General features: G+C 37.6%; 1 protein-coding gene across 9 annotated transcripts in view; it reads right to left on the reverse strand.

Annotated features, from left to right (window-relative positions):
- The window catches only part of ank2b (ankyrin 2b, neuronal), a 70,312-nt gene that overhangs the window by 25,122 nt on the left and 23,145 nt on the right, over nucleotides 1-22,045 (reverse strand). For 2 of the 9 annotated variants that reach the window (XM_056730354.1, XM_056730271.1), the window contains 28 exons: nucleotides 20,795-20,893; nucleotides 20,511-20,708; nucleotides 20,320-20,418; nucleotides 20,134-20,232; nucleotides 19,306-19,404; nucleotides 18,937-19,134; nucleotides 18,307-18,405; nucleotides 17,748-17,846; nucleotides 16,582-16,779; nucleotides 15,019-15,117; nucleotides 14,828-14,926; nucleotides 14,212-14,310; nucleotides 14,024-14,122; nucleotides 12,057-12,129; nucleotides 11,744-11,797; nucleotides 10,899-11,040; nucleotides 10,208-10,219; nucleotides 9,998-10,085; nucleotides 9,681-9,763; nucleotides 9,262-9,297; nucleotides 5,907-6,131; nucleotides 3,992-4,090; nucleotides 3,332-3,486; nucleotides 2,814-3,025; nucleotides 1,866-2,073; nucleotides 1,568-1,664; nucleotides 467-695; nucleotides 148-273 (listed from right to left, as the gene is read on the reverse strand). In XM_056730354.1, the coding sequence (XP_056586332.1) occupies nucleotides 148-273; nucleotides 467-695; nucleotides 1,568-1,664; nucleotides 1,866-2,073; nucleotides 2,814-3,025; nucleotides 3,332-3,486; nucleotides 3,992-4,090; nucleotides 5,907-6,131; nucleotides 9,262-9,297; nucleotides 9,681-9,763; nucleotides 9,998-10,085; nucleotides 10,208-10,219; nucleotides 10,899-11,040; nucleotides 11,744-11,797; nucleotides 12,057-12,129; nucleotides 14,024-14,122; nucleotides 14,212-14,310; nucleotides 14,828-14,926; nucleotides 15,019-15,117; nucleotides 16,582-16,779; nucleotides 17,748-17,846; nucleotides 18,307-18,405; nucleotides 18,937-19,134; nucleotides 19,306-19,404; nucleotides 20,134-20,232; nucleotides 20,320-20,418; nucleotides 20,511-20,708; nucleotides 20,795-20,893 (3,423 nt within the window). The remainder of the gene's footprint in view (nucleotides 1-147; nucleotides 274-466; nucleotides 696-1,567; nucleotides 1,665-1,865; nucleotides 2,074-2,813; nucleotides 3,026-3,331; nucleotides 3,487-3,991; nucleotides 4,091-5,906; nucleotides 6,132-9,261; nucleotides 9,298-9,680; nucleotides 9,764-9,997; nucleotides 10,086-10,207; nucleotides 10,220-10,898; nucleotides 11,041-11,743; nucleotides 11,798-12,056; nucleotides 12,130-14,023; nucleotides 14,123-14,211; nucleotides 14,311-14,827; nucleotides 14,927-15,018; nucleotides 15,118-16,581; nucleotides 16,780-17,747; nucleotides 17,847-18,306; nucleotides 18,406-18,936; nucleotides 19,135-19,305; nucleotides 19,405-20,133; nucleotides 20,233-20,319; nucleotides 20,419-20,510; nucleotides 20,709-20,794; nucleotides 20,894-22,045) is intronic. The other 7 variants (XM_056730524.1, XM_056730442.1, XM_056730774.1 and 4 more) reach the window with 5 other exon arrangements.

A 22,045-nucleotide genomic window follows, 5' to 3' on the forward strand; every position in this document is an offset into this window, starting at 1 on the left:
CAACGCAAGGTAGTGGGTTCGATCCCAGGGGATTGCAAATACCTATGTATAAATGTATAGGATAATGCAATGTAAATGTACAATAAATGTAAATGTAAACCCTTCGAAAAATCCAGATTACAGGAACTGTTATGATAACACACTCACTTTGATAAAAAGAGCCAGTCTGTTTTCTTTGAAGGCGTAAAAGATGAAGACATGATGCTGACCGCTTTTGGTCAGGGGGACAAGATTCCCGAAACAGTCGACGTAGATTGGCTTTCCCTCCAGCACCTAAAACACAACGTGATGACAATAACTTCACCAAATCAGATAACAGTTAAGACTAACTATAAAACAAATAGTTTCAACTCTGAATTATGATCGGATGAGCTGGATACCTGAGGCTGTGCATTATAGAGATTGTTTTGATTTTATGTCAGTCTGGAACACAGGTATGCGTTGGATAGACTGTATTATTTCTAACCTCAACATCACGGCTGCGCGCCACCTCTGTGAAATTTTCCTGCTGCTCCAAAGTTTTGTCCATTTTATCGTCAGTCATACAGAAACATCTCAGTCGAGCTTCAATGTGGTCGTGCGTTTTGGCAAAGATGACAAATTTGGCCATGTACGGTACGCAGATGATTTCCCGATACACTTGAGTGGAAAAGTTCACCGACTCCTGCACTTGCCTGCAGTCGATCAGCCAGAATCTGATGGAGGTAAAGATGGGGGACAATGCCACTCAATACGTTTGACAATTGAGAATAAAAAGAAAATAACACACTGGTTGTCAAACTGGTTATATCTTTTCAATTCATTTCAATGACATTCTTACTAAGTGTCTTTGTCTTGTTTTGTAGTACAAATATCTAAACATTCTTAAATCAAAATACAATGATTTGACAAGAAAAGTGACTAAAGATATTTGGTGTTGTTTTACGAAAAATCATATAAGAATTAAGTAAGTTTATGGTAAAAACAAGCTAAAACAAATCTCTCCATGGGGTGAGAAAAATAAACTTAAATTAGGTACTTGAGAAATAAGTTTATTTTTCTCATACAATGTTTTTACCATAAACTTACTTAATTATTACATTCTAGACCAAATATCTTAAGTCACTTTTCTTGTCAAGTAATTGTATATTGATTCAAGAAGTTTTAGATATTTTCATTAAAAACAAGTCAAAAATGCTTAGTAAGATTGTCATTTTTGCAGTGTAAGTATTGCCGTGCATTATGGGTACTTCTAATTCTGAAATAAAATGCATTTCTATAGCGCCATTTGCCATTTTGCATTGTGGCAAAAGAACACAGAACAGATTTTATACATTTTTAATAGTAGAAACGAAAAACAGCATAGACGTGAGAAGTAAAAAAATCATACATTAATCAAAGAAAATACTTGGTATTATCGCAAGTGTTTGATAAGATGCATTCAATTTAATCGAATCATCAAAAAAAAAGATGACAGGTAAATAATTAAGAAGTCAATCTGTTTACATACTTCTCTCGTCATATTAACATGTCTTTAACATAATGTCAGAAACGTTTCTCTTTGTGTGGACGAGAGAGAAATATGTACCTGGCCGACACATTGGTGGTGAAAGACACGCAGTCACTGGTGAATGTTAATGGTGTTGTTCCAGTAATATCCTCCCATTGAGCTGGAGTGGTCCCACCTTCATGTGCAAAAACACAAGCAAGCAAAGCCGATTCAATACCATTTCACAAGATGGAAAGTCCAGCAAGTAATGATGATTTTAATTGATTATGTTTCTCTGATGCTTAATGCTATATTTCGATGGCACAAAGTCGCACATTTACACTTAAAAAAAAAAAAAACTATGAAATATTGTAAAATTGTGTGTGTACCGCCTCACCTGTGATGCTGCATAATAAACGTAATGTAGGCGTATCTCCTCCTCCAAAGCCGCTGAGAATTGGTTCTTCAGAACTCTTCGGGACGGGGATCGTCATGGTGATGGGTTTATGAAATTTCCTCCTCCGTGGCTCCAGAGTTACTATTGGACTGAACGTGGCTTTATTACCCAGATTCTTCCGCACTACATCCACACTCATGGGTTGAGTCTAGACGGAAAAAAGTTTTATCACACATCATCTGTTTTGTTTATGTATACTTCAGTATTGTGACATTATAAACTGTAGTATATACTGTACCATACTTGAGTTTATAATACAGTAAACTGTGGTACACAGTAGTAAATTATAGCAGTCCCAGTGAAAAAATTAATTACAATGCATCATTTTTCATGAAATATTGCAGCGTTTATAGTAAATAGCTAATCAATGTGGGTCATTCTCTTTATAAAATTCATGTGCCCGCATGTGACCCTGGATCACAAAACCTTAAGTAGCACGGGAACATTCCTCCCCTTCAACTGTCAGTCTGCTGCCAGTTCAATTTCAAAATGCAACAGCTGCTTTTAACATCCAAAAAACGAAAAACGAAAGCCACGCCCACTATTTTTAATTAGAAATTCAATTTCACTCGCAAATGCGTCAAAATACGGAAGTAAAAACAATCGCAACTGCCGGTTCACGGGGACTACCTTCGTATACTACAATATTCAGAAGTATTGACTATAGTAAAGACTGTAGCACCCTTATTATAGTAAACTGTGGTAAATTGTAGCATACTGTGGTATGTTATAGTAATTAGTACACTGTGAATATAGACTGTAGTATTACTAGTAATACTATAGTTTAAATCAGTTTCTAGGAATTGTACTACTGTTGCAGAATGTACAAATACGCATATATGCACCAGCATTTGACATTCAACACTGTAGAAATGTTCCATTATGTACCTGCAGGCCAACACGAATGCGTTTAGTGAGCGCTCCCTCTGGGAACACCGCCTGGACCTGTGGAACCACCGTACTGCTCAGAATTCCACCTTCTGGACCAATGAGATTACTGTCCTGCTTAATCCGTGACACCACCGCAAAGTACTGTGGGAAATCTCGGGTGATGATGCGACAGATGCGCTTTCTCTCCAGCTCTTCGGGAGGATCCAGTCCTACAATGAATGAAGGGCACGTCGATCAGGAGAACACTATGACATAGGGATACGTGTCAAATATGCAGCGCTCGGTTAAACAAACATATTTTAAATGTGACAATTAATTACTGGGTTAATATTACATCAGATTCACGAAAATGTTCCATTAGTGCAATTCTAGAAAATTCCTTAAAATGGTCTTAAATATTTTCTTCAAACGAAAATAAATCAAAATAAATAAGCGTGCTATCAGATGAAAACAGATGAAATTTTTATTGAGAGATTCAATTGTAATTTTGGTGAAAGTATTATTCCCTGGCTCACCCTCATCCGTCCCGTTGAGGACCTGGTTGAGTTCTTCTTCTGTGTATTCGCAGTGATGTTCTTTCCAGCTCTCGCCCGTCTCACTTCTCAAGATCACCAGCTCTCTCTCTTTCCCTCTGAGAGCCGCAAAATGAGGAATCTCCACGATCACAGGTCTGATATTCAACAGTGAAGCATGTAATTGACAACATTTCCTCCCAAACAATCCTTCCAAGACAAAGTAATTGGTGGAAAAAAATGGCACGGACAAAACTGATAATCACTTTAAACCTAATAAATGCACACAACCACAGAAAACCATGATGCACGACGGTTTACACAAATGCAAAACAAATGAATTGAACACAAAGAACCGGGTAGAAACAGTCAGGAGCTACAGTACTTCAAAAAATATGGGAACAACATATCACCACACTATGACTAGAGCATGTTGCTTTGGTCATGATTTCCTCTAACCTGTGAAAATGCATCGCAAATCATTTTCTAACAATCTGTCGATCGTTTTCACAAGTTTAGAAACAATCGTGGGTAAAATGAGACATGAAAAGGATCTATTATACATCCACTACAGAAACACTTGGCATCAAACACAGGCAAAAGGGGTGAACGGGTGGACATGAGGTGTGGGGCTGTCATCCGTTTCATATGCGTCACTCCTACCCCAGGAATTTTGTCCCTGGCGGCCCCAGCTGCAGAATGCGGCTAACCAAACTCTCGCCCTCATTCAGCGGGGGCGGGGCATGAGGGAGGTGGAGCTTACTGTCATCCAATAGCAGCAGTGAGAAAAGAGAGCACAGGTGACATATAGTAGAGTTTGTATGTAGAGACCATCCTTCAGAAGAACAGAAACGGGAGATGGAACTGCAAAAGCAGCCATAATATTTCCAAACACTTGATACAGCTGCTAGTTTGCTGCTTTGCTTATATCGAACACAAAAGTAAGGGCTGTGAAAATATTTGCTATATATCGAACAAAAAAAAACCTGGCAAGAAAGTGATCAATTCGCTAGTTGCACAAGATGGCGCCGGTGAGCTTTTGGGACGCCAGAGTCGGCAGAGTCATTTCCGGTCAAATAACACTGTATGGGAAAAGATCTTTTTTTGGCAGGCAAATATGAGTTTTTTTAAGATAAAAAAGGAAGAAAGTTATATATCAGCGATGTGACAGATCCTCGATAGTGTTATACGACCGGAAATTAACGAAATTACCGGAAAACACTCTGGCCATCATGTGCAACTAGTCCATAGCAGCTATAAAAAAAATCTGTATAAATGCATCTACACCTAGCTATGCCACATGTTATAAGAGCATTTTAAAGTTTTAAATAATTTGTACAATTTTAAATAAACAACCAAAAGAGTAATTTTTGAGAAGTCTTAAACATTTCATTGCATCATTATTTAAGCAGTTGGTTTGAAAAATATTCAATGAAATCTCTGCATGACAGTTTACACGCTTAAAATGTTTTGAAATATATGTTCAAATATAGACAGTATATGTATAAAATTATATATGGAATATATACACTATTTAATTTTTTAACTTACATGTAAGTCGAAAAACGTGCCTTTCTTGCAATACATTTTACATTTCTTTTGTATTGGCTGTAAAAATCATGGCTTCTCAAACTAAAAAAAGTATGAGAAAAAATATTAGGAGATGTAAGAGATGTTATCCAAAACATCACGCCATATTTTTCAGTAACTTGCTAAGCGCTATATCAATTAGCAAGGATCAATGTTTTCAGTATTAGCATTTGAACTAATACTTGCTTCAGAATGCTTGGGATGTCTAAACATTCATTAAACAAACCAGTACAATGTAATGCTCTCTTAATATCTACTTTACCAAAAAACAAGACATATTTGGTGTGTAGACTGTCTAAAAATCTGTCAACATCTTACCCATTAGTACAGTCTTCTATTTCAATTCTACTTTTCTATCCCCACAAAAAGAAAAACAATCTTAGCTTCATATACTGTGGTAGGGTATCTGAAACCTGTTTTAATGCACCTATGCATTGTTGTTCTTTCGTTGCACAAATTGCTACTATTGATTTCCCCTACTTTGTAAGTCGCTTTGGATAAAAGTGTCTGCTGACTTATTAAATGTACATTTATATTCACTAGAGTAAGCAGATTGTGGTTAAAACCTGTAAAAGTTTTCCTGATTCAGGATATAAATTCTGCTAGTGCCTTTATGAATGTAGACACCATCCATCAATATATCCAACTGTTACTCAATGTGGGGAAAACATTAAATCAGAATTGATGAAAACCTTTTTAAATTGTTAGAGCTTTACATTTCCCTGCAAGTCATGAAGCCAAGCAAACAGTTACAGCCGTGCTAAACGCAAAAACACGAGAGCAGGGTTTGTCATTCTGAACGAAAGTGATTAATTAAAGTCAGCAAAGCAAACATTAGGTTTTATTTAAAGACATAAGATTATCCAAGACTACTGCACATTGTTACATTGAAATGTATTCAAATAATAAATAATATAATTAATTGTAACTAATGATGTAACATTACTCAGTTTGTGTTAAGGTTCTGTCAAATAAACTTGCTGCTTACCCGAGGAACTGAGCTCCTGAGGGTCCGACCTCTATCACCCTGCTGGCCAGACCATCTCCCTCCATCATGGGGGGCATCGAGGCTAGCCGGTGTCTTTTGACCAGTCTACAGGTGACGCGGGTGGGGGCGCTGCATTTCCGCGGGGGAACGATGATCCGCAGACCGTTGTGCCGACACCCTCGCATGGCTCCTCCACGAGCGTCCACCATGAAGCTGACTAGGAAACTGCACACAGACACAAAGTTCAAATCATTTTAAAAAGGGACTTCATATGAAATTTAGTTGGTTCACAAAACCAACTCTGTTTCTATACCGTATGGTTCAATGTTCACATAAAATATAATTGTGAGTAACGTCACATTTGATTTCAAACATCAACTAAAAAGGTTGTGCAGTATTTCCATGGAAACACACAAGACATCCGCACACACGGTCTGGAGGTATGACAATATGCATGATAAACAGCAGGCATGTGTACCATATGTACCTTTGTGTCTCCGTGTTCCTTATGTTACCTTATCATCAAGAAGATGTTGAGTTTCACATAAACATTGGTAAATATCCAGAGCGGTATCTCCCAGAGTACAGAGCTGAAAATTAGGGCTGGGTTTTGAGGCCATTTTGGGGATTCGATTCCTAATAATATGGTTTCAATTTGATCCGATTTCGAATCGACTTGATTAAATATCAATAAGTTATCAGCATTTCATTTTAAATATTAGTTTTGCAGACATGAAATCCATATTTAAATACAGTTTATAGGCCGGTAACTGAAACACCCCTACTCAGCTAAATTAAATAAATACACGCTCACGTTAATAGCAGAGCCCGCACAATTTTTTTGAATTACATTTTACTTTTACTTTGAGTGACCAAACATTGCTGTATTATAACTTGAAACATGTTTAAGAATTAAAACAGATTTAAAGTTCAACTCCAAGTCCAATAATAATTTGTTTGAACAATTCCAATCTGGTTTTCATCCCCACCACATTACTGAGACTGCTCTTGTTAGAATTGTCAATGATTGTTTCTGGCAGCTGATTCTGGGTTATTAACTCAACATGTATTTCTTGATATGAGCACAGCCTTTGATAATATCTCTCATCAGATTGTCCTTGACAGGTTAGCTTCTATTGGGATAACAGACAGTCCTCTTGGTTTAGGTCATATCTTTCCGGTAACACTAATTCAATTAAAAAGTTTCAGATTTAGAACATCAAGACTCACCACTGGTGTTCCCCATGGTTCTGTTTTTGGCCCACTTTTGTTCATTATTTATATACTCCCTCTTGGTTTTTTGTCTTGTGCAGTGATTTGCACTTTTATTATTTTGTTTGCCTGTTTGTGAGCTGACCTTGGGTGTTATGAAAAGGCGTCATTAAATAAAATGCATACAATTATTATTATTATTATTATAGCTTGAATAATGGCGCCATCCTCCAGACGAGAGGTGATATACAGATAATGTTCTCTGAGGCAGTTGCATTAAGAATCGATTCAGGGATTTCCAGAATTGATATTGTTTCTTTAAAATGAAGAATCAATATTTGTACCCAGCCCCACTGAATATATTTGAATATAAAAAAGTATAATAAACATCAGTAGTTTCAACGAGACAATTATGTTGTGTGGCACAGAAGAGATAGGATGTATGATGATGTCACGATACTGTATGAGCTTTGTCTGTTATACAATTCATGATTACTAACACACACAGATGAAAACAAACGTGAAACTATCTAACAAACATTGTGTTAGTCTCAAAGTGTTTGTGAAATAAAAACATTCAACCTGCAATGCATAACGCCACTGCCCACAACTTCACCCAGTTTGTGGCAATACAGTCAGGTCAATAAATATTGGGACATCGACACAATTCTAACATTTTTGGCTCTATACACGACCACAATGGATTTCAAATGAAACTAACAAGATGTGCTATAACTGCAGACTGACAAAGACTGAGGGAACAAAAGTAATGGGACAATTGGCTTCTCAGCTGTTCCATGACCAGGTGTGTGTTATTCCCTCACTAACCCAATTACAATGAGCAGATAAAAGGTCCTGGTGAAGAAAACACCCTTCACAACAGTTGGGCAGATCAAGAACACTCTCCAGGAGGTAGGTGTATGTGTGTCAAAGTCAACAATCAAGAGAAGACTTCACCAGAGTGAATACAGAGGGTTCCACAAGATGTAAACCATTGGTGAGCCTCAAAAACAGGAAGGCCAGATTAGAGTTTGCCAAACGATATCTAAAAAAGCCTTCACAGTTCTGGAACAACATCCTATGGACAGATGAGACCAAGATCAACTTGTACCAGAGTTATGAGAAGAGTATGGAGAAGGAACTGCTCATGATCCTAAGCATACCACCTCATCAGTGAAGCATGGAGGTGGTAGTGTCATGGCGTGGGCATGTATGGCTGCCAGTGGAACTGGTTCTCTTGTATTCATTGATGATGTGACTGCTGACAAAAGCAGCAGGATGAATTCTGAAGCGTTTCGGGCAATATTATCTGCTCATATTCAGCCAAATGCTTCAGAACTCATTGGACGGCGCTTCACAGTGCAGATGGACAATGACCCAAAGCATACTGCAAAAGCAACCAAAGAGTTTTTGAAGGGAAAGAAGTGGACTGTTATGCAATGGCCAAGTCAATCACCTGACCTGAATCCGATTGAGCATGCATGTCACTTGCTGAAGACAAAACTGAAGGGAAAATGCCCCAAGAACAAGCAGGAACTGAAGACGGTTGCAGTAGAGGCCTGGCAGAGCATCACCAGGGATGAAACCCAGCGTCTGGTGATCTCTATGCCTTCCAGACTTCAGACTGTAATTGACTGCAAAGGATTTGCAACCAAGTATTAAAAGGTGAAAGTTTGATTTATGATTATTATTCTGTCCCATTACTTTTGATCACTTAACAAGTGGGAGACACATATGCAAACTGTTGTAATTCTTACATAATTCACCTGATTTGGATGTAAATACCCTCAAATTGAAGCTGACACTCATTGTGGTCGTGTATAAAGGCAAAAATGTTAGAATTGTGTCGATGTCCCAATATTTATGGATCTGTCTGTAGATTTGTAAAAATTATGTTATAGCGAATTCATATTTCCATTTGTACAATATGTCAGATACCAAGCTCGAATGAATATAATAAACACTTAAGAGTGTAAAAATCTGTTCAAATCAGATACAACCATATTATTTTTCATTCTATTAAGATTTTGCATTGCAGGAGGTTGACAAACTCAGTTTTCTGTGTGTGTGTGTGTGTGTGTGTGTACGTGAACACTGAAAGATGAGGAGGTCAGAGGTCAAATGACACACTGCAGCACGTCACCTGCTGTTGTCATGGTCACGACATGGAGAAGAGTGACTGAAGACCAAAAATACCATCCATCAGAGAGAGACAGAGGGACAGAAAACAAGAGGGCGAGAGAGAGAAGCTTGAAAAAATGAAGAAGTATCTAGTAACTTCTAGTTAGTAAGCAGTTTCAAATCAATATTCATCATTTTGTATTAAAGTCATAAAAAATGAAGTTGTGTTAAAGGTACAGAAGTAAAACACCCTTTATTAGCTTTGGAGGCACTCAATAGGAAAAATGATTTGTTAATAAAAAAGCTTTTTGTAGACTTTACACTTTAAGGACAGAGTTAGTCTGTAGTATTTGTGATAACTGTAAGTTATCTTCTTATTTGGATATAGATAAGTAAACGTGTAAGTGTTGGAGAGCACATGTGCATGTGCGTGTTGTGTACCCAGAATGAGCCGGGCTTGCGGACAGAGCGATGTTGTCCAGGTTTTCAGTTTCCCAGTCTTTCTCGTTCTCTCTGACATAACCCTGAAGAGAGACAATAACAACTCACTCCTGTGATAAACTTATAAAACATCTTAAAATGAGAGAATTATCACCTTATATTATACTGTACTGTATTATGTTATTTTATAATACATCATCATACATATTATACATGTAGAAATATACTATAAAATACATTTGAAATTAAATGTAACATTATACATTACAAAAAGATATTTTGACACAAATACAACTGGAAATTATTCTTAAATATACCTGATTGCTGTACATCATATCCTCCAACATCCCATAATGCTTTGCAGGGTAGTAACCTTGGTGAGTGGGCGTGAAGGACCTGTCCAAACTGATGGAAAACATTTAGAAAGTTAATATAGCAAAATTCACACACATCGGGAATATTTAAACATGGGGTTTATTCAATAATAACACAACGCATTGATACGCAGACACTGTAGTGTCACATACCTTTGCATGCGACTACAGCACGTATGCATTAACAGAAAGAAGAACCAGTGCATTAAGATATTACACATATATATATATATATATGTACAAAACTGTCGACTGGAAAAAATGAACTTCTTTCTAAGAAAAAAAGGTGCACGAAAACTAAACCTGAATAAGTTATTCAAGAAAAAGGTCATTCCAAATTGAAATTTGGCAGATTTTCTGTTTGTCGTAGGCCCTGTTCACATTTCACGTCTTTCCGCACGCATATTTGTTATTTTAAATGTAGACACTCAGCAGGGACGTGCAAATAGGGGGGCGATGCGGTGGCAACACGCATGTCATTTGAAGAGAGAAAACGGTGCGGCTCACGGTCTTAAATGTAAACTTACGTTATTCGTATAATATCTAAGGTCACTTTTCTTGTCAAGAAAATGCATTTTTGATTTAAGAAGCCTTACATATTTGAACTAGAAAATAACATCAAAGTAAGAAATTAATTAAGATTTTTTTGTTGATGAAAAACAACAGAATTCAACACGTTTAAGGAGGTTTTGACAAAATTCTATATGGCAACATGTTAAAATACAAATACATTTCAGTTCTAAACTGTTTAAAATGTTAAAACTGATTGATAAAGAAGGGGAAAAAATCACTTCCAGGCATTTTTTGTTTTTTAAATCTAATATCAAATGTCAAGATGAAGCACCTGTCAGATCGTCCACATTCTAAACTGAAGCGCAGGTAGTTCATTCCGTCCAGGTACTGTCCAGGTAGGGAATCATCTCCTAACTCTCTTAAATCCTCAGCTCTCAAATACTCAATACCATCACCTGTCATCGTGTCGTCGCCTGTGCAGTCAAAGATCATTATATTAGTCAAATGACAGTAAATACACACATAAACACACCTGTTGTTTCATTAATATTGGTTGAAGTTGAAATATCTCAGCGAAGCCTCTATGCTTTAGTATTACAGCAGTCTACACTGAAGCATCTACAATTTTACAGCAATTACAGCAAAATAAAGTTATAATAAGTAAAGCAGCTGTGCTGCAGTTGTCATGTCTGGCCAGCAGGGGGCAGTGCTGCGAGCAATAAAGTCCAGACATACTGTCGGTCAGGACATACAGACGGGTTTGACTGTCAGTGGCATAATGGCCTGTGGTGTAAAACAATAGAAATAACAACAGAAATAGAAAACGGTAACAATACAGACAGAAACTGAATCACAAAACAAGTGGATATTAATTCTTGTTTGTTAAAACGTTTCATGACCTGTTTAAGAAACATTTATATAGGACACATGCAAGTGTCTGACCATAAACAACATCAACTCTGACAATACAATGTTAATTTTTTTAAAAAGTAGGAGTTCTGAAAACATCGACTTTAAGTTTGATAAAAATCATTGGTTAGATGGTCATTCAGTCGGGTAACTAAGATAAACAATCCCATCATGCAATGCACACTCGAACGCAAGCGTTATAATTCGAATAAATCTCAATCCAAAGTGTGAAGCATCATCACGCACACTCTGTTCACACGCTGGTACCTTCAAAATCAAAAGAGTCATCGGACATCGCCCCATCATCTACATGCAGAAGAACTGCGAGACATTTCTATCTTTAATATATTTATGCATTCGGCAGATGCTTTTATCCAACGTCACTTATAATACATTCAAGATTTGATGTGCCACAGGGACTATACATCAGTAATACACACCAGTAACTTCATTACAACTAACGACATAATGAGAAATATATCTAATCCATGATAATAGAAATCTGATTGCAAACTGATAATCCGATAATAATACAGATGAATAATAGTAATATCATTTGGAATTATTTTATCACACTCACCTTCTTCATCCGACACATCGAGAACTTCCGTCATGGTCTCAGGGACGTTCAGCTTGTGTTTCTCTGTCACCGTCTATATGGGATATAAACAATAATAATATAGTTAAAGGGACACTTTACCGAAAATGAAAATCATTTTCTCATCTTCAGTCTCAAAATATGAGACAGATTTTGCCCCCATTGACTACCATAGTGGGATAAATGTTAGTCAAGTGCCCCAGAACGGTTTGTTGTTCTACATTCTTCAAAATATCTTTTGTGTTTAACAGAACAAATTATTAAGTAATTTTTCCTACTATTGGAGTCGATGGGGGGCAAGATCTGTTTGGTTATGAGCATTCTTCCAAATATCTTCTCTGTGTTCATCAGAACAAAGACATTCATACAGATTTGGAACAACATGATGGCGAGTAAATGATGAGAGACTTTTTATTTTTGGGTGAAGTGTCCCCTCAGACCCGTACTGTATTTTTTTTTAAAGGTACAATGTGTAGGATTTTGAAGGATTTATTCACCTAAATGTAATATATAATACAAAACTATGTTGTGAGTGGTGAAGAAATACCTTACAAAATGAAACGAAATGTTTATATTACCTTACAATGAGCCATTTTATGTATATACACCGCGGGCACACCCTTACATGTAATTTATTAATGTGCACAGCCATGTTTCTATAGTAGCACTACACGGACAAACTGAGCGCGTTTCGTAAAACGAAGGATGCGCGAGAATATGTTCTTCTTCTTCGGCTGTTTTTTGGGGCAGCTTCAAAGCGACTACATAGAAGGATTAGCAGAAGAAGAGGAAGAACAATAACAGCATTTACTTGTCGTGTTTTTTAGTAGAAATATAAACGGTTCTTTGTTGCAGTAAGAAGCAAAATTTGCGCTAATGGCGGACCACACATACTCCGCACAAGAGCCGTTAGAGCGTCAATCTGTTCGTTCAAAAAAGAGAAAATACGACGCAGCAAGGCGAAGTCGAGACAAAAAACGTCAGAAAACCCGAATAAACATCGGCATGGCTTTTCCCAAATGGAGGGCACTGAAGCAGGAAAAGGGTTTGCCAAGCGACGCCGAAGTTGCAAGCTTTCTGCTGGACCGGTAAGTTTGTCTAATTTCCGCTATATAAGTGAAGTGTTTGTTTGAAGTGTTAGCTAAAAGATGAGCATGAGCATCAGGTGAGTTTTTCTTGTTTTTAGCACTTTGTTATTGTACTATAATTCCTTTTTGCATGGCCGTGTGCAAATCAAGTTAGAAATCATTTTTACAATCATAATTTGCATACATCGGGTGTAAATTATATTATAATACTGCTTAGCTTCTGTGCATACAAATGTGTAATTTAATAATTGATAGGATAAAATCCAAACTTCCAAGTTGCATAGTTTATCAGTAATACAGTGTCAACGAAGATTTGAGAAGATACAATTGATCAATTGGGGTGATGCCTTACTTTAGCATTAGCAAGCGGTTTAAATAGGCTGTATGTTACGAACCAAGTTACCGTGCCAAAAAATGCTATGCAAAATAAGCGAATACATCACTGACACAATGTTATACAAGTAACAATAATTTTAAATATATAACGATTAGAGTAAATAATGAATTAAGTCAATTTAATTAATTTGTTTTTCTTTGTAAATAAACCTCGTCACTTGATTTGCAAAGGTTACTCTCTGCTGTCTCAGACGACGACATCTCTGTCCTGTGTCCGTAACTTCAGTGTGTTGTTCGCCTGTGAGATGTAGATTGCAATTATCAACACCACCGATAGTGGCCGCTATCATTTATTGAACCCTTTTGTCCTGTGACGGCAACCGTAGCTACTCTAATAGAAGGGAGAGGATGGTGGCGGAGCTTTAGGTTGCAATTTCCAACTGCGCCAATAGTGGTCTCTGTTACTTACACAGTTCACCTTTAAGTCCATGAATTTCTGTGAATGCATTTTTTTTTTAAACTTGCCGTTGTGGTCGTGATGATTTCCTCCGTTACGACCTTCAGTGTGTCGACCACAGAAATGTAGCCGAGGCGGCGTGCGATGGCCAGAGCCGTGTTTCCATTCTTCATTAAACACACAACATCAAAACACAATTCAAAAGATTAATACCACATCTGTAAGTGCATGCGTGTGTGTTTGTATGTTTACTCACCACAGTGATGGCGTTGGGTTTGGCTCCACACTGCAGTAAAACATTAATGATGTGTGTGTTGCCTTGTTGTGCGGCCTGATGTAGAGGTGTGTAACCATTCTGGGAAAAACATTTTATAGTACACAATAAATCGCAGAACGAATCATTTGAGAGTCTGACAAGAAGTAAGGTAATAATAACAGCCTATTATTAGAAATGAAAATGTTTTTACAAAGTGTATGTACGTAAACTTGTTGTTGGACACTCCGTAAACCAAAGTAGGACCTTAAAAATCACAAAATATTTTTTTTCTAATACTTTGGCAAAAAATGTTGCAGAGCTCGTCACTGTCCTTTTAACACAACCGTCCAATCAAAGTGGGGAGAGGCGGGACAAACACTATATTGACCAACCATCATACTGTACATGTGCAACAATGGTGAAGTAAAAATGAATTCTCGATTTATGCATTTTTATATTCAGAAATATCTTTCCAAAATAAGATACTAGTAACATGTAACTGTAACTTTGGATATTCAAAATCACAGAAGCCAACACGTCCCTGAAAAAACAAGTTTCTTTTAAATAGTAAATTCTTTAACTTATTCAAAAAATAAAAGTAGGTTGAATGAGATACCTTTGTTTTGGCGTTGACACTGGCTCCACTTTTCAATAGAAAATTAACCATCTTGGTGTTTCCATAATGACACGCCACGATCAGAGGAGTGTATCCCAACTGAAAGAGCGCAAAGCATCGTTCATTACTGAACTATTCACATTTTTGTGTCACTGTTTTGTTTTGAGACACAATAGCACAAAATCTCTCACTTTGGTCTGCTGGTCGATGCTGCCGCCGTTTTTAACTAGGATCTCACCAACACCAACTTTGTCTTCTTGGGCAGCGAGATGAAGAGATGTCAGACCGCTCTGAAACATGACATCAGTAGTACAGGTAACTACACGTCCTGTATTTCTGTTCATGAGCACCTGGATGCCAAACTCTATGTGTTAGAAATCCTGTACAAACTCTCATCCACATCAATCAGGAGTTTAAGGAAATTACAGACAACAGACGGACTGAAACAGATGGTATGAAATGAGTCCGCAAATATCTGATAAAACATGTAGAAATATCCAAAAACGTGTATAATTGAGTTTATTAGCACAAGTTTAAACTAATGCTAATGGGAACAAAACTCTTCTGACTTCTAAACTGGATGCATGGAATCCGGGCATTACCATATAATCCGTTCTTTGTTTTGTCTTTCATTGTAAAACGTTGTCTACAATTTAAGAAATGTTTATTCCATTTTTTACACAAAGTGAAGCAGAAAATTTGTCTACAAGAAGATTTATTATAGATTTCGTTTCCATGTTGTGTTGCTTGAAGTGTAAACTTGATAGCATTTTAACGTTCTATTCCTTTTAAAAACAAAATTACGAAATAAAACAAAATAAGAATTTCATTGTACCTAGGTACACATGACAATAAAGATCTTGAATCTTTATATCTCTTTATACCTTTATACCTTTATATTCTCATATGTTAAAGGGGTGATTTAATGTGTTTCATGCTTTATGACTTCGTAAAGACGTGCTATCTTCTCATGCTTGACATCAACTTATCAAAAAACAAGTATATCTGTGCTCGATAAACCTCCCCAGCGTTCGTTTTAGGTTTCGTAAAGTTTTTTTTCTAACAAGAAAATCCGTATCATAACAACCTTTCTTAGTCCCTTATTCGGCAGTTCTGCTTGAAAAGCAAATAAATATCCCACCCCTGCGTCAACCGTCGAGTGATAGGCAGACCCGCCTACTATCATGATTGGCTGCGCTGTGCGCCTGCAGCTGCACCTTGTTACTCTTGCCATAGTGAGAAAAGTTGAGGTGTGTTTGTTCACGGCATTTCAGTGATGGATGTTATATAAACGGTGGATATAACACAGGATTTGGAGATCGTTTGAAACTTATAAATGGCGCACACCCGCCTCGCACGGGTCATATGTCTTCCGAAATAATCGTACAGATCTATCTGTCTTTAATAAATGTGATCAAACTAAAGACTCTACGGATGTTTGAAGGGTGCGATACTATTCTGTAAATACTCAAGATTATCATGAGATATGCAGAAACGGCCACTTTAAAGGTTTAATCGAATTCTCCAAACATCCCCTGCAGACGTCACTTTTATTTACCACTGAAACACTTCCCTGGGTTACTAGAACAGATAAACCTGACACAAGCTCAAACCACAGCAGTGCATGAATCTGTATGCCTGCCTGTCATCTTTCCTTCTTTTATTAACGTGAAAACAACAACGAGATGAATCCTAGGAAAGTACATTTTTCATTTATCAACATTCTTAGATTTTGCTGTGTGACAGTGGTTTACTTTTGTGGCAGCATAGACGTGTGATCCTCTCTGTAGAAGAAGAGCAGCCATCTCACTGTGACCCTCCTGAGACACCAGATGAAGTGGAGTCACACCCTGTTTGGTCTGAATGTTGGTCTCTGCTCCGTACTGCAGAAGTGTCGTGGCTATTTCCATCTGATTCTTCTTAGCAGCGATGTGGAGCGGAGTGTATCCGTTCTGCAAGAAGACAAACGCACACACACGTATGTTACATTGCTGAATTGGAATTCAGGTATTGACAGAATGCTTTCAGAATTACAAACTGAATTAAAAATCTGCAAAAAGCATTTTCTTGTTTAAAGCATCATAATATTTTTCCTTTTTTCTGAAACAATGACAGAAGTGCTTTTTTATTGCTTTTTTAGACAACTGTGTTGAAAGAACAGACCAAAAAAAAATGTATATGAATTTTTCAAATAATAACTTCAAATATTGGAAAAAAATTATTTCATGTGTGTACATTTTCGTAATATTTTTAAATCACTGTTCATTATTATGCTCATACCTCACCGTTATTATAAGGTGTTATCTAAAGCTATTTACACATTACTGCTTATAATAAAGAAAAAAACTATTATTTTTAAACTTAAAATGAAAATGTGAAATGTTGCCTTTGGAATGTACTGAAATAAAAATATATCAAACCTAAATAGCAATTAAATAAAACGAAATAGATAATAAAGTGACATAAGATAATAATAAACTATAAGAAAGATAAGAAAATGACAAAAAAATCTCATAATAAAACTAAGTAAAACATTTTTTAAAGTTAAAAATAAAATGACTTATGTAAAGTCATTCTGCCCGGCACAGAAGAACTGAAGCATGCACCCTTCATGAACACATCTGAATAATCTCTCCATATTAATTTCTTACTCATTATTTTTAATTAGAAAAAAAATAAGCCAATAGGGTTAAAATAATAACCTTGGTATAGCTTTGAATCAAGCTCGTCTTTTCAACCCCATTGGCAGATATTTTATCTCGTTGTAAACAAAACCCCTTCATTTTTATCACTTGAATAATCCAAAATGAATGGATAAAAAATATGTTATTTCTCAGGAACAGTATCTTGATAAGAATGTGATTTTTGAACTCGAGTAGGATTATTTTGGGCATCGTTTGTCAGGATGAAGTCTCCTCACCTTGGCTGTGGCGTGAGGAGATGCCCCTTTGTCCAAAAGTAGGAGCGCCACCTTCTGGTTATCATAGTGAGCAGCGACATGTAGAGGAGTGAGACCATTCTGCAGGGACGAGGGGTTAGCAGCACGATTACAGGGGAAATGTTAGCATCACATAAGCATTAAGCTCCACCACACGTGATAAAACATAATGTTAACAGGGACTAAGTGTTAAGCTTGTGTAAGTTTAGTATTATCCTCTATATTAGAACACAGCATCGGGACCGTTTAAAACACGGTTCCTTATTAAACAAAACAAAAGAAAATAATGTTTTTTATTTTTTAAGATAAATTTCTGTTATCAGAAAGTGAAGCTGTGCTTACCGGTACTGTTGCTGTCAACAGAGCCTGAATGTATTTCTTTTAAACACAAGTCTATGAATTAGACCCTATGTGTTGGTTTTAAATAACGTTTACAGGTATATAAAATGCTTATAAACCCAATATTAATATAACGTACAGGCTATATTTTTCAAAAATACCCTGCAGACACACTAATATCTTTGTTTGCCTAGATGTTTACCTTGCCAGCCGAGTCCGGAGAAGCCCGTCGCTGCAAAAGAAATTTGGCCACATCCAGACTGCCGTACTTTGATGCCACATGTAGAGGCGTGAACCCTTTCTGTAGATGTTTAAATACACAACACAGATGAACAAACAAATCCTTGACAAACAGAAAAGTTGCATAAAACCAAAATAATATTTGATCTAATCCAGTCAATATAGACTGTATGAAATTTTGCGGCCTCTAGTGGTGAGGTTGTGAATTGTAACCAACGGCTCACTCCACCGCTCACCCCTCCCTTACGAAGCACTACGGTCAGAACAAAGATGTCACGTTTTCACTTCTTTGCCAAAGGAGATCATTTATTTAAGAATCATGCTCTGAAGAGAAGTTTGTCCGTTTAGGGCTACTGTAGGAACAACATGGAGAATTCCATGCAAGGGGACCGGCGGTTTATGTAGATAGAAATAGCTAACGTTAACAAATAGAGCATCACTACCTGATTAATCTTATGCCTATTAAATCCAAAACTGAAATAATAAGGATTCTAAAAATTTTCTACAAAGCAAAGTCATTTTGGCTTAATGTCGTTTAGTTAAATTAACATAATTTTATTGACTGTAAAACATTTTGATTTGTCCCCGGTACCTTGGTAGCTAAAGAGTGTGCGGCTCCGGCCTCCAGTAGCACTGAAGCCACGTCCAGATGTCCCTCGCGAGCAGCGATGTGGAGAGGGGTGTAACCATTGGAGGTGGCGGCATCCGGGTGAGCCATGTGCTGGAGGAGGAGCTGAACCATCTCAGTTTTACCCAGACGAGAGGCGATATGAAGAGGAGTCTGGTCCTCCTTATGACAACAAGACATGTAAACAAATACTGTAGCTCTGACGCATGGCATTTACATTAGTGTCTGCTTATTTTCGTTTACTTTATTCTTATGTAGTGAACTCATGTCGTTTGCTATATAGGGAAATATTAATGCAGTGAACAAGTGAGCAGTTTTGGACGTGAGTCTCACCCTCGCTCTTGCATCCACCATGGCACCGTTCCGCAGAAGACAGCGAACCACCTCAACCTGTCCAGCCCGTGCGGCCATGTGTAGAGCCGTCTCTCCTCGCTGGGACAAAAAATACAGACGGGTTCATTTAATGCATTTTGCCTTTGCTCTTTTGCTCTCCCCATGATCTGATACCTCATGGCCCACTGGGGCCAAAAGTCCCAAATGAAGAACCGGCATGAACTTCTTAAATCTGTATTTATGTCTAAGTTCTCGATAATTACTTCCTGAAAAATGAAAAATGATGCTTATTTAATCATTAGTTTGTTTAATACTGCTCAAATGAAACGTATTTTGATTGGCTAATACAGCCGTTTTTATCCTATACATTTTTTGTAATAAAAATATTTTTGTAAAGACGAAAATAGCACTTGTTTAATTAATAAGTTAATCAAATTAAATAATAATTAACGCTAAAATAATAATCACAAAAGGCAGTTTTTATATCAAGTTTTTAACAGCAGAATTATGTTCTACTACAATTTGCAAAGTGCAATGCGTGAATACACAAACTCAGGCTCATGAAATGGCTCAGGCAAGATTACTGCTAATTGCCTAACAAAGATCAAATTAATCTAGGACAACGATGAGATGACACAGTCATGTTTGTAATTTATATTGAACGCAATGAAATAACAATAATTTGATAATAAATTCAATATTTTTGTAACAACTGGGTGGGCCTATTCAAGTGGGTGCTGGCTATCCCCCTGAAGACTTCTCAAGTACCATTTTAATGAAGTGTTATTAAAATAAGTATAAGCACACAGTGTGACACTTTTAACTCACTATATTGCTGACATCAGGTGAAGCTCCGTTCTGCAGGAGGAGAAGAACAATGTTGAGATGACCCATGAACGCTGCCACGTGGATGGGTGTGAGACCGGACTACAGAGAAAGGAAAGCAAAATCAGTCAAATCCTTCATCAGATCCACAGCCTGTTTATTTCTCAAAATCTGTGTGCAAGCTCGTACCTCAGTGATGGCTTGAATGAACGCGCCATATTTCACCAGGAGCTCCATCACTTTCACTCTGTTTTTCTTGCAGGCGATGTGTAACGGCGTGAAACCGTTCTGAAAGAAACCAACAGCGCAATCGAGAAATGAGAGATCTTGAAAAATCGCACCAGAGGATGAGGAGATCAGAATGAGAAGAGATGATGTACCAGGGCTCGAGCGTTTGGATTGGCTCTCTTGTCCAGCAGAAGTTTGGTGACTCTGTAGTGACCACAGTGAGCGGCCACGTGCAGGGCGGTCAGATAGTCCAGTGTGACATCATCAACAGGTGCATTGTGCTGCAGCAGGTGTTTAACAGACTCCACATGGTCCCCCTGCGCTGCCATGTGAAGCGGAGATAAACCATTCTGACAAAGAAAAAAACAAATGATCTTAAGCATTAAGAATGATCTTGTGCCAGTGATATTATGACGTTTGTGTGTACCGTGAGTACCTTCGTTCTGGCCAGCATGGGGGCTCCTCTCTCCAGTAAGAGCTCGACTGCTGTGTCGTGCCCACTCCTCGCCGCACAATGTAGAGGTGTGAGACCATCCTGCAACACACACAAAACACATATACGGCGAAAGGTCACTTCAGCAATTTCATTATGAAGCGTTTTGCGATGTTAAAGGAACATTCCACTTTTTTAATAACATGCTCATTTTCCAACTCCCACAGATTTAATAAGTTGAGTTGACTCTTCTGTAGTTATATCGTGTACTGAGACAGCAGAAAAATGACAGGTTGAGATTTTCTAGGCCAAATTGATTAGGAACTACACTCCTATTCTGGCATAAAGATCAGGGAAGTTTACTGCCGAAACATGGCCGCAGCAGGCGCAGTGTTATCACGCAACACCTTCAAAGAGTCCCAATCCAGATAACTTGTATATGTTGACTGACGTTATCCTGTTTCCATTAGACGTGATGCTACTGGTCTTATTAGATTCAATCATCTATGCTAAGCTATGCTAAAAGTGCTATCACCAGACACGGAGATCGGCAGAATACATTCCAAAACGATAAAACTCAATTTATTAACTCTTGGGGAGTTGAAAAAATTAGCACATTTCCAAAAAAAGTGGAATGTTCCTTTAAGTAAATGCAAACCACACAACAAATACTCATTAGTAACACCTCCTACACACACACCTATATGTGAAGTGTAAAGGCTTGTTCACATCGGGACGATAATTTCGCAAAGCTTATCACCAACGTTTACAGTCTCATGACTACACAAAAGGTGCCAATGTGAGTGTGCAAACTGATGCCGTAAAAGCGTTATTTTGGCTCCTTTTTTATGTTTGACCAGCCGTGTGAAAAATATCTGACCAATGAGATTGCCGCTTTTTTTCACGTGCCTGGAGCTGCTAAAGTTACAGTAAAACATGACATGGAGGCGCTCGAGCACAAAATGGTCTTGCCGAGCACACATTGATACCAACAAAGTAAGTAGACGAACCCTGCGTTCCATTTGGAAGTGATCATCCCTATGCCCTATTCCCTTCGAAGAGTAAAGCTTTCGCTGTGGAAACTCTGGAGGCAAAAACTTAATTGTACCTCTTATGTGTCCGTTTAAAATTCACTTGGCGAAAGGAGCAATAAAAACAACGTTATTTTACATTTATTTGAGGTGTCATTTTGTTCGGTGTCCCCTTCCCGAAGTGCCTTTTGGAGGGCAATATATCCCATTTGGAATGAAATCT

The sequence above is a fragment of the Triplophysa dalaica genome, chromosome 1, assembly GCF_015846415.1.
Source record: "Triplophysa dalaica isolate WHDGS20190420 chromosome 1, ASM1584641v1, whole genome shotgun sequence".
Classification (NCBI taxonomy): Eukaryota; Metazoa; Chordata; class Actinopteri; order Cypriniformes; family Nemacheilidae; genus Triplophysa; species Triplophysa dalaica.